At 37.9% G+C, this 15,456-nt stretch overlaps 1 protein-coding gene across 8 annotated transcripts in view; it reads right to left on the bottom strand.

Annotated features, from left to right (window-relative positions):
* The window catches only part of LOC107781893 (K(+) efflux antiporter 4), a 37,453-nt gene extending 22,448 nt beyond the window's left edge, over positions 1-15,005 (bottom strand). For 6 of the 8 annotated variants that reach the window (XR_012708314.1, XR_012708318.1, XR_012708317.1 and 3 more), the window contains exons 1-15: positions 14,524-15,004; positions 14,125-14,168; positions 13,327-13,388; positions 13,155-13,233; positions 12,975-13,036; positions 12,823-12,898; positions 12,607-12,681; positions 12,088-12,159; positions 11,901-11,984; positions 10,785-10,853; positions 10,617-10,694; positions 9,990-10,078; positions 8,005-8,101; positions 6,339-6,392; positions 5,654-5,749 (exon numbers count right to left, since the gene is read on the bottom strand). Coding sequence is in view for 2 of the 8 variants with exons in the window: in XM_075250788.1 (XP_075106889.1) it covers positions 5,654-5,749; positions 6,339-6,392; positions 8,005-8,101; positions 9,990-10,078; positions 10,617-10,694; positions 10,785-10,853; positions 11,901-11,984; positions 12,088-12,159; positions 12,607-12,681; positions 12,823-12,898; positions 12,975-13,036; positions 13,155-13,233; positions 13,327-13,388; positions 14,125-14,168; positions 14,524-14,815 (1,329 nt within the window). In the remaining 6 variants the exon portion in view is untranslated. Of the gene's footprint in view, positions 1-5,653; positions 5,750-6,338; positions 6,393-8,004; positions 8,102-8,973; positions 9,176-9,989; positions 10,079-10,616; positions 10,695-10,784; positions 10,854-11,900; positions 11,985-12,087; positions 12,160-12,606; positions 12,682-12,822; positions 12,899-12,974; positions 13,037-13,154; positions 13,234-13,326; positions 13,389-14,124; positions 14,169-14,523 lie in introns of those variants that run through there. The other 2 variants (XM_075250794.1, XR_012708319.1) reach the window with 2 other exon arrangements.
* Between the last annotated feature and the right edge of the window lie 451 nt (positions 15,006-15,456).

Raw genomic sequence — 15,456 nt, 5'->3', positions numbered from 1 at the left:
ATGTTTCCACCATCCCATCCCATCCCATCCCAACTAAATCATTATAGACTATGCTTGGAAATATTTAGCACGCAGAGCGAATGAAGTTTTGGTCAAAAAAGAGAATTTACAGAAAAAATTGTTTTTGATCAACCTGAAACTAAACAAGTTCTCAGAATGTCAGAATAATTATCAAATCTTAACCAATAACTGTCCCTTAAGAATACAACTGTTAAAGATAGCTATGTAATTGTCCCACGTTGGAATAGGAGTAGTATCCCCTTTGTATAGAGTAGCTATAAATAGCACCTCTTGTATTGCATCACATACAATATCAATACATCATATTTTCTCCCGTGCCTTCTCACATGGTATCAGAGCTATCGTGAGAGATTTATCGCTGTGCATAAATTCCAGTGATTCCGGGAAGTAAAATCAGTCACCGGAACCCTTTTTTCCGGCGACTTTCAAAAGTTGTTTTGCGTCTGCTTTGTCTCGGTCAGTGTTGTGCACAAAATCCAACACTACCACAAGAGTAGTCACTGTCCGGCGACCAAATCCCAGTGAAAATCTCCGGCGGTACTGTAGTTGTCCAAAGAAAAGTTTCCAGCGAAGTTCCAACGTTGCGTGGGCCACCTTCCGGCCATTTTTTGGCGACGACTCTTCAGGACAGATTGTTTCCCTTGCAATTCCGAGCCTACCCATCCAGGTTACACCAAATTCCGACCACTTTTTTTATTTTTCCGCCGTGAATAGTGATTTCAAAAAAAAAAAAAGTGGACTTCCGGCCATTTTTTGAAAAAGTTCCTTCAGAACAGTTGGGTCTTCTGGTAATTCCGATCCTACCCCTACTGTTTTTATTTCATTCCGACCACTTTGAATATTTTCCGGCTGCAACAGTAACTTTCCAACTGCTACAGTAGTTTACTATTCTGGTTCATTGTTCCTTACTCTATTTTTAGTGGATTACAGTTGATTATTTCTCTTATTTGGTAATAATTTACAAGATGTCTTTGGGAATTGATGTTTTTGGGTCTAAAAGCATGAGTTCTGGAAACTCTAATGTTATGATTACCTCGGAACCTTTAATGGGAGGTTCAAACTACTTAGCTTGGGCTTCATCTGTCGAGTTGTGGTGTAAAGGTCAAGGTGTGCAAGATCATCTGATTAAACAGTCTAGCGAAGGAGATGAAAAGGCGATAGCGCTTTGGGCAAAAATTGATGCTCAATTATGTAGCATCTTGTGGCGTTCTATTGATTCTAAGTTGATGCCTTTGTTTCGGCCATTCCAGACATGTTATTTGGTTTGGGCAAAGGCTCGTACGTTATACACTAATGATATATCTCGCTTCTATGATGTGATATCACGGATGACAAACTTAAAGAAGCAAGAATTAGATATGTCTACTTACTTGGGTCAGGTACAGGCAGTCATGGAGGAATTTGAGACATTGATGCCAGTTTCTGCTAGTGTGTCAAAACAACAAGAGCAGCGACAGAAAATGTTTCTAGTTCTTACACTCGCTGGACTTCCTCATGATCTTGATTCAGTACGAGACCAGATTTTGGCGAGTCCGACTGTCCCTACAGTTGATGAATTATTCTCTCGATTACTTCGTCTTGCTGCAGCACCAAGTCACCCAGTGATTTCATCACAGATACTTGATTCTCTGTTCTTGCATCCAGACAGTGGATGTTCGGGCATCTCAAGCTATGGAGAATAGACGAGGAGGCGGTCGTTTTGGGAGATCTAGACCCAAGTGTTCTTATTGTCACAAACTTGGACACACTCGCGAAATGTGTTATTCCTTAAATGGCCGTCCACCCAAAAATGCCTACGTTGCTCAGAGCGAGACTACAGGTAACTAGGGCTTTTCTGTATCTAAAGAAGAATATAATGAGCTCCTTCAGTATCGAGCAAGTAAGCAAACATCTCCACAAGTAGCCTCAGTTGCCCAGACTGACACTCCTATTGCTGGTAATTTTTTTGCTTGTGTTTCCCAGTCTAGTACTCTTGGACCATGGGTCATGGACTCAGGCGCTTCTGATCATATCTCTGCTAATAAATCACTTTTGTCGAATATTGTATATTCACAGTCTCTTCCTACTGTTACTTTAGCCAATGGATGTCAAACTAAGGCACAAGGAGTTGGACAAGCCAGCTCATTGTCTTCTATCACCCTAGATTCCGTTCTTTATGTTCATGGTTGTCCTTTTAGTCTTGCATCTGTTAGTCGTTTGACTCGTGCCCTCAATTATGGTATATATTTTATTGATGATTCTTTTATTATGCAGGACCGCAGTACGGGACGGACAATTGGTACAGGTCGTGAATCAGAAGGTCTTTACTACCTTAACTCGCTCAGTCCTTCCACAACATGTCTAGTTACAGATCCTCCAGATCTAATCCACAGACGTTTAGGACATCCGAGTTTATCCAAACTTCAAAAGATGGTGCCTAGTTTATCCAGTTTGTCTAGATTAGATTGTGAGTCGTGTCAGCTTGGGAAACATACCCGAGCTTCCTTTACGCGTAGTGTTGAGAGTCATGCAGAGTCTGTTTTCTCCTTGGTTCATTCTGATATATGGGGTCCTAGTAGAGTCAGTTCAACCTTGGGATTTCGTTATTTTGTTAGCTTTATTGATGATTACTCAAGATGTACTTGGCTTTTCTTAATGAAAGATCGTTCTGAGTTATTCTCTATATTCCAGAGTTTTTGTGCTGAAATCAAAAACCAATTTGGTGTCTCTATCCGCATTTTTCGCAGTGATAATGCCTTAGAATATGTATCTTCTCAGTTTCAGCAGTTTATGTCTTCTCATGGAATTATTCATCAGACATCTTGTCTTTATACCCCTCAGCAAAATGGGGTTGCAGAAAGGAAGAATAGGCACCTTATTGAGACTGCTCGCACACTTCTAATTGAGTCTCGTGTTCCGCTACGTTTTTGGGGCGATGCAGTTCTCACAGCTTGTTATTTGATTAATAGGATGCCTTCATCTCCCATCAGGGTCAGATTCCACATTCAATATTGTTTCCTCAGTCAGCCTTATACCCTCTTCCACCTCGGATTTTTGGGAGCCCATGTTTTGTTCATAACTTAGCCCCGAGGAAAGATAAGTTAGCTCCTCGTGCTCTCAAGTGTGTCTTCCTTGGTTATTCTCGTGTTCAGAAGGGATATCGTTGTTATTCACCTGATCTTCATAGGTACCTTATGTCAGCTGACGTCACATTTTTCGAGTCTAAACCTTTCTTCACAATTGATGTCACTTCTGCTGACCACCATGACATATCTGAGGTCTTACCTATACCGACTTTTGAGAAGTTTAGTAATCCTCCTCCACCTTCAACCACAGAGGTTTCACCCATACCAACTTTTGAGGAGTCCAGTGTTATCCCTCCTAGTTCCCCAGCCACAGGAACACCACTCTTGACTTATCATCGTCGTTCGCGCCCTACATCAGGCCCATCTGGTTCTCGTCCTGCACCTGACACGGCTCCTACTGCGGATCCTGCTCCTAGTACACCGATTGCACTTCGAAAAGGTATACGGACCACACTAAACCCTAATCCTCATTATGTTGGTTTGAGTTATCATCGTCTGTCATCTCCCCATTATGCTTTTATATCTTCATTGTCCTCGGTTTCCATCCCTAAGTCTACAGGTGAAGCATTGTCTCATCCAGGATGGCGACAGGCTATGAGTGACGAGATGTCTGCTTTACATACAAGTGGTACATGGGAGCTTGTTCCTCTTCCTTCAGGTAAATCTACCGTTGGTTGTCGTTGGGTTTATGCAGTCAAAGTTGGTCCCGATGGCCAGATTGATCGACTTAAGGCACGTCTTGTTGCCAAAGGATACACTCAAATATTTGGGCTAGATTACAGTGATACCTTCTCTCCAGTGGCTAAAGTGGCATCAGTTCGCCTTTTTCTATCCATGGCTGCAGTTCGTCATTGGCCCCTCTATCAGTTGGACATTAAGAATGTCTTTCTTCATGGTGATCTTGAGGATGAGGTTTATATGGAGCAACCACCTGGTTTTATTGCTCAGGGGAGTCTCGTGGCCTTGTATGTCGCTTGCGTCGGTCACTTTATGGTCTAAAGCAGTCTCCTCGAGCCTGGTTTGGTAAGTTTAGCACGGTTATCCAGGAGTTTGGCATGACTCGTAGTGAAGCTGATCACTCTGTGTTTTATTGCCACTCTGCTTCAAGTCTATGTATTTATCTGGTAGTCTATGTTGATGATATTGTTATTACGAGCAATGATCAGGATGGTATTACTAATCTGAAGCAACATCTCTTCCAGCACTTTCAAACTAAGGATCTAGGCAGATTGAAGTACTTTCTAGGTATTGAGGTTGCTCAATCTAGCTCAGGTATTGTTATTTCTCAAAGGAAATATGTGTTAGACATTCTTGAGGAAACAGGGATGACAGGTTGCAGACCTGTTGACACGCCGATGGATCCGAATTCTAAACTTCTGCCTGGACAGGGGAAGCCGCTTAACGATCCTGCAAGCTATAGGCGGTTGGTTGGTAAATTAAATTATCTCACAGTGACTAGGCCCGACATTTCTTATCCTGTGAATGTTGTAAGTCAGTTTATGAATTCTCCCTGTGATAGTCATTGGGATGCAGTTGTCCACATTATCCGGCATATAAAATCGGCTCCAGGTAAAAGATTATTGTTTGAGGATCGAGGTCATGAGCAGATCGTTGGGTACTCGGATGCTGATTGGGCAGGATCACCTTCTGATAGACGTTATACGTCTGGATATTGTGTTTTAGTATGAGAAAATTTGGTCCTGGAAAAGTAAGAAACAGAATGTAGTTGCTCAGTCTAGTGCAGAAGCAGAATACCGAGCAATGGCTATGGCAACATGTGAACTAGTCTGGACCAAACAATTGCTCAAGGAGTTGAAATTTGGTGAAATCAGTCGGATGGAACTTGTGTGCGATAATCAAGCTGCACTTCATATTGCATCAAATCCGGTGTTTCATGAGAGAACTAAACACATTGAGATTGATTGTCACTTCGTCAGAGAAAAGATACTCTCAGGAGATATTACTACGAAGTTTGTGAGATCGAATGATCAACTTGCAGATATTTTCACCAAGTCTCTCACTAGTCCTCGCATTGATTATATATGTAACAAGCTCGGTACATATGATTTATATGCTCCGGCTTGAGGGGGAGTGTTAGAGATAGCTATGTAATTGTCCCACATTGGAATAGGAGTAGTATCCCCTTTGTATAGAGTAGCTATAAATAGCACCTCTTGTATTGCATCACATACAATATCAATATATCATATTTTCTCCCGTGCCTTCTCACAACAACATTGCTTCAAAAAGGATAAATATATGAATTAGCTTAAGTAAAAACCCACAAAAACCAATATAGCGCTATTACTACTTTATTCTTTCAGGTGTACCAATAAAAGAACAGTTAAAGTTTATCTTTGCATCAGTAATTCAATACCAGGCAATACATGTCTTCATCAGCAATATCAAACATGTATAAGTTTCTATTCAAATATCAGATAGGCCTAATGATTTTATTTACTAATGCCCGTTGACATCATGATGCTTCTTGTCCCTATGTTTATAATGACTAAACAAATATCATCATGAAGTCTTTTTTTATGAGAAATACCAAAATGAAGTCTTACTTGTTCAAGAGTATGTTGGGCAAGATCAGTTGTTGAAATCATCACTCCAGCAGCAAATGAACCCAACTCTAAGCTTAGACCTAGCTTGTCACTGCACTGAAATTGTACAAACAATAGAAAAAACAGTTATTGATAGGATAAACAACAAAATAATTGGTTCTCAGCATGCACCAAGAAAAAGAAACAAATTCATCATGCACCTCTCAGAATAAAAATGCAAGAATTCAATTAATATGCACTATAAAGGAAATTCTCTGAAGAAATTGGAACAAAATAGCAAATGGAATCATGAAAATTTGCAGGCCAAGCATGACCAAGCTGTTCTGAGCTCTTCTTGACTGCAGCACAGTTCAGGAGCTGTTTGTGAAGAACTCAAGAGTTCAGCACTAGGATACTATTGGCAATATGAACATATAGATGTGAAGAGCTTTCAAAAAGTGTTTCTATTCAAAAATGATTAAAAAAAAAAGGAACGTATCTAGCATTATAGACATATTGAGCAGGACATAATTAATTTTAAACTCCAATTCCAAAAGTCCAAGCTATGAATCTTACCAAGGGATATAGAGAGAGGTCTGGTCAACAGGAAGTAATGCATAACCAGAAAGCAGAAAGAAAAGACAATCCAAATGTATATTCTCTTATAGAAGTTCAAAAGAGCTTAGTTACAAGAAGAATAACCAACCCAAGCTACAAGGAGGCAAAATGCCACTGAAGCCAATTGATACAGTTCATTGGTCTGCAAAAAAAGGACATAATTAAAACTTTCAGACAAATCATAAGTATCTGTCACCAATGCCCACAAATCGTCATGAAATGAAAACTAAAAAAATCAATATCAATGGTGCAGTTGAAAAGCTTTCAGTGCCAACATAATAATGGATAGAGCATATGATAAGTGCTTTCGGCGCCAACTTAATAATAATGCGTAAACTAAGTGCACCTCGTATTTTGTGGAGTATATTAACACTTAATATTTAGAATTGAGACTTAGTAGAGTGATCATTGATTCTCGATACTTAATTACGTACGTACTACAGTATTGTAACAGACAAAGTATTGGAGAATAACTTCCATATTATTGCAAGAAGCAACAGGTATAAATACATGTATTTAGCGTTCCAACTATGGAGAGAATCAAAAAAAAGGAAAACCTTCAAATCTTCCCTATAAATATGCTTCTATAACACTCCTCCTCAATGCCTTTTGTGAACAAATCGGTTAATTGCTGTCTTGTCTTCATGTAGCCAGTGGAAATCTAAGTTTTCCTGAATCTTTTTACGAATAAAATAACAGTCAGCCTCAATATGTTTAATTCTTTTACAATATACCGGATTTGAGGCAATATGTATAGCAACTTGATTATCACACGGAGCTTTACTTAAAAGATGATTTATCCACATAATCTCACACGTAGACTGTGCCATAGCTCTATACTCGGATTCTGCACTAGACCATAATACAACATTTCTTTTCTTATTTCTCCATGAAGCCAAGTTTCCACCAACAAAGACACAATAGTCGGTAGTAGACCTTCTATCAATCTTAGAGCCAGTCCATCCACATCTGCAAAACACTCAATGTGAGAACTAGGCCACACCCTTAGGTGCTATATTTTCTGGCTCGCTTGACTCATCTCGGTTTTGTTAATTAGCTTCAGACTCGTCTAAGTTTGTCACCTTGAATTCGAGAGGAGGAGGAGGAGGAGGGAGGCACGGTGTTGAAAGTCAAGGTTGACACCCCACCATATAAATGGGTCAAGCCGCTCTATTTTCTAGAGTATGTTCGTAATTCTTTATGTTCTACAGAATATCCAGACTTATAAATAGGTAGTAGGTGTATTTAGTAAGAATTACGTTAAGATCAGTCAACTAGTTCTCTCTAATTCTTGCTTTGATCTACTGGTAAAAGTGCAGCGTGTGACCTGTGAATTAGGCGCATGTTACAGTTTCGACCCCAATCACCGACAAATGCATGGTATTTAAGTGAAGAAGGGTAGACGTGTGGGCCCATTATCCATCGAGTTTCGAACTGTATGCCACCGACCCTCAGGGCTTCTTGGTTATAACAACTACTACTACTTCGCCTCAATGCCAAACAAGTTGGAACGGCTATATGAATCCTCACTGACTATATTATCCATTTAAGTCTCGCCTAAGGCCAATATAATACAAAATAAAATAAAAGTATTAGAAGTTCTTAATATTTTTTACTGATGTATAAGTCTCTGAAAAGCAAAACAACTCCTAGAAAAGCACCAAAAAGTTCTCTTTAATTTTTCCTCTCCTCCACAAATCTCAGAAAGTGCTATTGGTTAACAAATGAAATTTTTTTAGTTAGGAAGTTCATACCTGTGATGATAAGCTTATCATCAGCTTCAGGAACCATGGCACACATGTCCGTGATAACATTGACAAAATAGCCAAAAATGAGAGCAACACGACCAACCTGGCTGATAGATGAATCAGTATAATGCAACAAATAAGTAGGATTGGTGCAAAAATAACGTCAAGCAAGAGTCTCAAACAATTTAAAGCACCAAAATTCCAGCAGTACTCCCTTAGCATCTCCTTTCAGACCTTCCACATTTCCCAGAATTTGCATTATGGGGACAAACAACACGGTGCTACGCCACTATAGGTAGTAAGTACAGTATATGCCAACTATGTAATATATTAGGCCCACCATAATACAATATCATTTGAGTTACTTTGGTGTCTATTACAATACCATAAAGAAAGGCGCATGGAAACTGACATTTCTGCTGCAACGCAATCATTCCAACAAGAAATGTAACTTTTAGTAACAGAAAGTAATTTTTGGAAGCTCATCCCAATTATAAGTAAATTTCTCCTTAACAAAAGTGCCAAAATCAGTCCTCTTTACAAAAGAACAATCAATAAGTATGTCATACTTACAGACTCGCCATGCTGAATATTTAGAGATCGCCATCATTTAAGCAGCTAGCGACAGTCTAAAAGTATTGCTACTTAGCATAAGAGTATGAAAAAGTAAAGGGTACTGAAGTTACAGATTTTAGAGCTAAATACACAGAAATAGAAAAGTCTTGTTCTCAACTTTTAATTGCTCTGCACCATATTTGAATTATATCAGCTGTCTCACAAGACAGGATTATATGCAAGAATCATTACGAAGGTTAAGTATTACTACATCGCTCACAAGAATCAATGCTACACCCCTTGATTAAAAAAAAAAAAAAAGAATCAGTGCTTCCCCCCACCCCCCCCCCCCAAAAAAAAAAAACAAGGAATTTAGGTGAAATTTTGCAATAATCATGTAGGATCATATTTATGATATACCTTCCCACAGGTCCGTTGATGATTTACTCTTTCTGCTCCATCATAACAAATATATGTCTTTCACATTTGACCCAATTAAAGATCTTCTTGCATAACCTATGGTAGGGATATGACCATCAACCCTCCACCCATCAATTTTTAACTTCCACTAATCTTTATTGAGAAGACTCTCGTGAAAACTGATCTTCTTTAGTAAGTTCATCTGCTGAAAAGAGAATTCTCACTTAAATTAAATTAAGAGGTTGCTAAACTCTGATATTAACTATACATGCATATCTATGTCATCATCATTTAGATGGACAAGTGCAGCTTCCTTGCCTTGCAAAATTATAAAGTATCAGCAGGCACTAACTTGTTCACCACTGATTCAATAACTTCTTTGGGTATCCAGCTTTCATTGTGCATAATTTAATTGGGCCTCTATCTTCTATCTTCAACATACCTGGTTTTTAAAAAGAACAATCCACCTCCCTCCTCAAGTGACTTAGTCATACAGAGACTAAACTCATATAAGTTAGTTACGATATTCTAGAGGGCCAAATGAACTCCTAAGAAGTTAAAACCTAAATTCAGAACTCAAGAGCAAGATTTGACAGATAGACGCCCCTGCAACATCCCGAGTGGGAAAGCTCAGGATAAAAGAAATCAACAGTCAGATTGCTAAATCTACAAAAATGAACAGATGCCTCTAGGCAAGATCTGGTTATAAAATGTATGCCTAAACATACATGACATGATAGCATAGAATGGACATTTTTCATGCAGCAAATGAGCTTTGAAAAGAGGTCAGTTGCAAGATTGATCAGCTTCTAACACAATAAAAGCCTATCTTCAGTTCTCAAGAGACAGAGCCTAAAATATGTTCGAGAACACTCTTTTCCTTCCATGAAGAAGATTCCAAACCGAGGGAAAGCAAACAGAACTCAACTAGTTCTTACAAAGAAAGTTGACCTGCACCAAAGCATGTACAGAGAGGAAATAAGAAGTGGTTCAAGAAGTCAAGTATGAAAACTTACGACTTCGTCATCGATATTAACCCTTGCACAAAATTGGAAGTGCCTCCCAAGATTGGAAGCAAAGCAAACAGCAGGCCTACAGCACAATCCTGAAAGAATGAGAAAGCACCTGGAATTTAGATATGACATTACTGTTCATTCAAGTAATGTGAGTTCGAGTCAACCCAAAAGCAAGGTGGGGAGTTCTTGGAGGGAAGGATGCCGAGGGTCTATTGGAAACAGCCTCTCTACCCCAGCCTCCCAAGATTGGAAGCAAAGCAAAGAGCAGACCTACAGCACAATCCTGAAAGAATGAGAAAGCACCTGGAATTTAGACATGACATTACTGTTCATTCAAGGGAAGGAAGAGTATGAACTTACTATGATCTATTCTTATGTGGTAATATCTTATGGGTGAGATAAATAATAGCTGCACCAGGCTCCACGGATTAAATGTTTAGCAAGTATTACTCTTGTCATGATGAAAATAGTGGTGAGACAATATTTTCTTTTTGTTCATTCTCAAAAAAAAATCTTTTTGTGACCTTTGAATTGGCCACGCGCCATTTAGACTTCTATTCAACTAGTTACTCTTGCATACGGTAAAGAAAGAAGGCCGTGCAGAAGATAAATCGGAGGACGAATCACCTGCAAAATAAGTGTGCCAATTGTAACCTGGCCATGAAGGGCATTTGTACTATTCTTTTCCATCAAAAACTTCAACACCTATGGCAAAGACAAAAGTCAGTTACCGTCAGAGCCTTCAGAGTCCACAATACCCTAAAGAAAATGCAAACTGGATATCAACAAGCTTACCACTGCTGTAGAAGACATTGAGAGAAATGCTCCAACAAATACACCCTCTGAAGATTTACCGCCACACAACTACAAAATCATCAAGCTGCATAAGTTTATATTTCTATGAATGAGGAAAAACTTTTGGCATGCACTAAAGGATGAGACATAGTACTAGTTTGGAGCAACTTTCTCCTACTATACAATATGTATATGTATAGGGGTACGTAAACCTTACCCCTACCTTGTCTATTGGAAACAGACTCTCTATCCTCACAAGGTAGGGGTAAGGTCTACGTACACACTGCCCTCCCTAGACCCCACAGTGTGGGATAATACTGGGTATGTTGTTGTTGTTGACTCAGTCACATGAGCATATACATCTTTCTTATGCTCAACAATTTAATTCAGCTGAGCCATTAAGCATAAAATGAGGTAAAGTGGAAAAATTCTACGGTCTTTTTTTGGTAAGTGGAGAACTTCTATGTTTTAGTTGACTATACGCATAAAACGAGATAAAGTGAAAAACTTCTACGTTTAAATTGACTATATTAGATATATTTTCTGTTACTAAAATATAGAATGCTAATTATATTTCGCTAATTATGTAACTAAACAGAATCAAACTTTTCCCCATTAAAAATTTACCAAGAGCTTTCGCCTTTATAAGATAACTACAGCATTTGATGCTTTTAGTATGTATTTATACCATTTCATCGGAGTTTTTTAACATCGCACTCATTCAGAGGCCACCAGCATAAGACTAATTAGTCTTCTGCTAGCTCTGCAATTCAGTGTAGCCAACAAGTCAAATTTGAACGGAAGAACAATCCATTCCCATTGAGCACGAAAGTTTCATCAATTGACTCGCGAGCCAAGTCACTAGCTATTGTTACTATAGGAAGCTAATTCCACCAGACACCATCCTCACTTCTCCTCAGGCACCAAATTTTTTTTAAGACTCTCAGATACAACATATATTAAAACTACTTTTTTCTAATTAAAATAGCTGGAAACTGTCAATGCATAGCAACAAAGCAGTCATCGGAATGACAGTTTTTCATCAACTAATAAGAAATGGAGCCCACATAGTTACATAAAACCAGACCGCATAAAACAAGTAAATTTTAGACCTACCAAAGCTGTAATTCCACAGAGACACATAAAAAGCATAACTTGAAGCAGTCCTCCAAGAACTGCAACTGCTCGAACAACACGAAGCTAGATGGCATAAAATATTAGTGTTACCCACAGTTTGTATAACATAATCAATAATGACTCCAGAATTACATCAAGAAAAATGACAATTTTGACATTAGCAAACCTTTGCTGTTGAGAACTCCAGCCCCAAAGCAAAAAGAAGAAAAATTACACCGAACTGAGCCACTGTCTCAACCTATATGAAGAAACAGGTTAAAAGTGACACAAAGCTTGATAAATGAATTAAAAGCAAAATAAAAAACACTAAGTTTATTATTACCAGATAACCTTCTTTAACAATTTCCAAACAGCATTATATTTTTCTTAATTGCAAATACAAAACCAGTAAGTTGAAATGTTACTTGGAACTTGCATGTCTCCATCATTTTCCATTTTCCAAAAAATGTCATTTAGAACCCATATGCTCTATTAAGCTTACAAAATTGAGATTCTCACTTAAGCTGGTCTAAACTTGTGAAAGTAGGTCATTTCACATTTCTTATCAAGCAACTGATCAGAAAAAAGTCCTTTTAAGTATTACAAGCTCAGCTGGAACCTTTTGGACCATGGGAAACAACAATTGCACAGTATTAGGTGAAGAAAATAAGCAAATCATAACATCATTTTTGTCAAAGCTACATACTTGCACCATTTCACTAACAACATTGAAGCCTCCAGGTCCAACGACAGATCCTGCTAGTAAGTATCCAGTTAAAACCTGAGAAATTATGAACTACGAATTAGAAACTTGAAGGCAACTACCAAAAGAACACCTATTGTACACTATTGAATGGAGAAAAAATCAGTCATGTTCTTTTATCAGTAATGAAAAGAACTCAGTTAAAGATAGTGATCCAACCGGTTGACCAGCACAAGCAAAAGCAATTCCACCACATGTTGCAGAAACAATGACCACTACCAGATCTGATATCAACCTAAACATTAGACATTTCAAGCAGCAGTGAGCCATATAAATGCTTGTCATTGTCCATATGAATTCAGAAAGCTTACCTCAAATCTAACTGTAACACTGGATACTTGGACTTGAAATTAGATATGATGAAGACATTGTCCTGAATAACCAAAATATCAAGCATTATATTCCATGAATATGGATCTTTATTTTCCAAAACCGTAACCAGCCGATCAACTCATGCGCAGAAGCAAAATAAGTCACCACTAAAAGCTTACCTTCCTATCTATCAAAGTTGGGGTTTCTTCTGCTCCTTGATCATTATCAAGCTTGAAAACATGGTGAAGTTGAAAGGATCTACAAAGTAATAGTACAAAACATGAAATCAAGAACCAAGAAGGAGCTAAATACTGTAGAAAGTTAATTCGTGAAATTGCATTAAGCATATACTTGTCCTCTTTCTTTGTGTCATTTTTCTTGGGCTTAACTCTAGCCACAGTCTCCAACACTGCCTGGAAAAGAAAGGGATATAACATTGAAACAACAGATATTCAAACAGCCTATAAGCTAGAAAAGAGCATCAGTATAATGGTTATGAAAAAGAAAAACGAATCAGAATGACAGTCAATGTATAAGCACAACTTGAGTACATACCCACTTATTACTAGGTCAACTAGAAATATGTTAGTACAAGTTAAAAACCAGTACTGAACCTCAGCAAAATAAAACTGAGAAATGAAACTTATATACCTGACTATGAACAGAGGAAAACACATCATTAAGTTGTTACAAGTTACTATAAGATAAATATTTAGTTTTCTTTTTCAGAACTGACAGAAGACTAACCATATTAACAGAAACAAGTGGAGAAGCATAATGGAACGGCTACCTCCCAGACAGTTATTAATGGAGATAGGATGGTATCAAAGCCAAGAACAAGTTTGTTTACTGATGCATTATGCTATTTCATGTATCCAATATATCAATATACTCCTTTTATCATAGGAAATTCATTAACTTCTTTTACAAAGGTAGTGTCCCACTGACTACTTTCATCTTTTCACTAGTACAGGTACGTGGTAACTTTGCCACAAAAAGGTTAAGCTGATGAGAATAAGTCACCTTCTTTAACTGATTAAGTACGCATAGCAAATCAGAACCAATAAAAATCACATTAATTAGTTCACTAGGAAGAGCATGAACAAAAAGATACTAGGAAGAGGAGAGATAATGTAAGATGTAACACACCTGCTGCTCGGCCACACTATTATTGAAGCTGCCCGCATCATTAACTGCCAATTAAATAGGAAAAAATATATGGCGATATCAGTTAGTAACTGATCATTTTTCTACTTTACCAACCTTCTGAAATTGCATATGATACTACAAAAGCAGAACTTTATACATACTAATTTTTTCAATAAATACAATCATCAATGAAACTATAAACCAATCACATTAAATTCTTCAGTCAAGAGAATCTTTAGTAAGATTATTGATTTATTTAAAAATAACAGGTTTAACGTATATTTCCAGTTGCCAATTCAACTGACCAAATTATGATTTTTTTTGTACAACTCGATGAGCAACAAAATAAACCGAAATATAATATGAGCTGTGAGGAGTTCAGATCTAGTGGAAATAAACCTTCGGTTTGATCATTTTCAGTGAACTCTTTTTCGAGAGCTCGATCGATCATATCAGCAAAACTATCCTCTTTAGGCCTACTTCGAGGTCCACTGCTCAATTCACTAGCATTGCCCCTACTACTTCCTCCTCCATCAAGCTGCTGATCTGATTCGGGAAGCGCAAATGCAAGTGCTAATACAGAAATAAAAGCGATACAAAGCAGCAATAGAGTAATTGTTGAAACTGTAGACAGCTTTGCCAAAAAAGATGTTAAAGGCGAGGATGATCTCCTCCGACTCCGAGCACTCATTGCACGACGGCGACGGCGACGGGGGATAGTAGTGTCGGTTTGTCGGTTTTGACAGGTTGTACCAACTGTACTCAGTAGCAGAAGATGCTTAGTACTACACTGTACATTCACGTATTTATATATTTTATATATGTTGACCCCCCGCGTATTGTGTGTTGAAATGCAAGAGAAGAGGGACAGAGATTGAATTTTTGTAGTTGTAGACTTGTAGGAATAGACACTTGTAGGATAAGTTAAAAAGTAACCATGATTAGATTTTAACTAGAGATACGAAGACTCAGTGACTCACAGACACAAGTCTCTGGTCATTGGGTTAGTTGAATTACTGAACAAAAATGAAAGATTGAAGACCATGACAATGATAGTGATTAAGACAGTTGGGGGATGTTTGTCACGTGACCATGTGTTAGATGCTAAATAAATAAGGGGATTAAAAGTAAGAGGAGAAAAAGATTGCAATTTGGCGATACATTAGTATTATAAAGAAAAAAGTAGCGAAGAAACTCAAATTATGTATCAAATTTAGAAATCATTAAAAAGTCTTAATGTTTTTTCTTTGGTATTGAACATTGTCTCATCAAGAGAATGGATCAAAATTTTAGTTGACAATGTTGAACCATCATTAATGACTTTGTTTGATC

This window comes from Nicotiana tabacum, chromosome 1 (assembly GCF_000715075.1).
Source record: "Nicotiana tabacum cultivar K326 chromosome 1, ASM71507v2, whole genome shotgun sequence".
In the NCBI taxonomy this organism is placed as follows: domain Eukaryota; kingdom Viridiplantae; phylum Streptophyta; class Magnoliopsida; order Solanales; family Solanaceae; genus Nicotiana; species Nicotiana tabacum.
The sequence above is the reverse complement of the archived record's forward strand: the minus strand, read 5'-3'. Positions and strand labels throughout refer to the sequence as shown.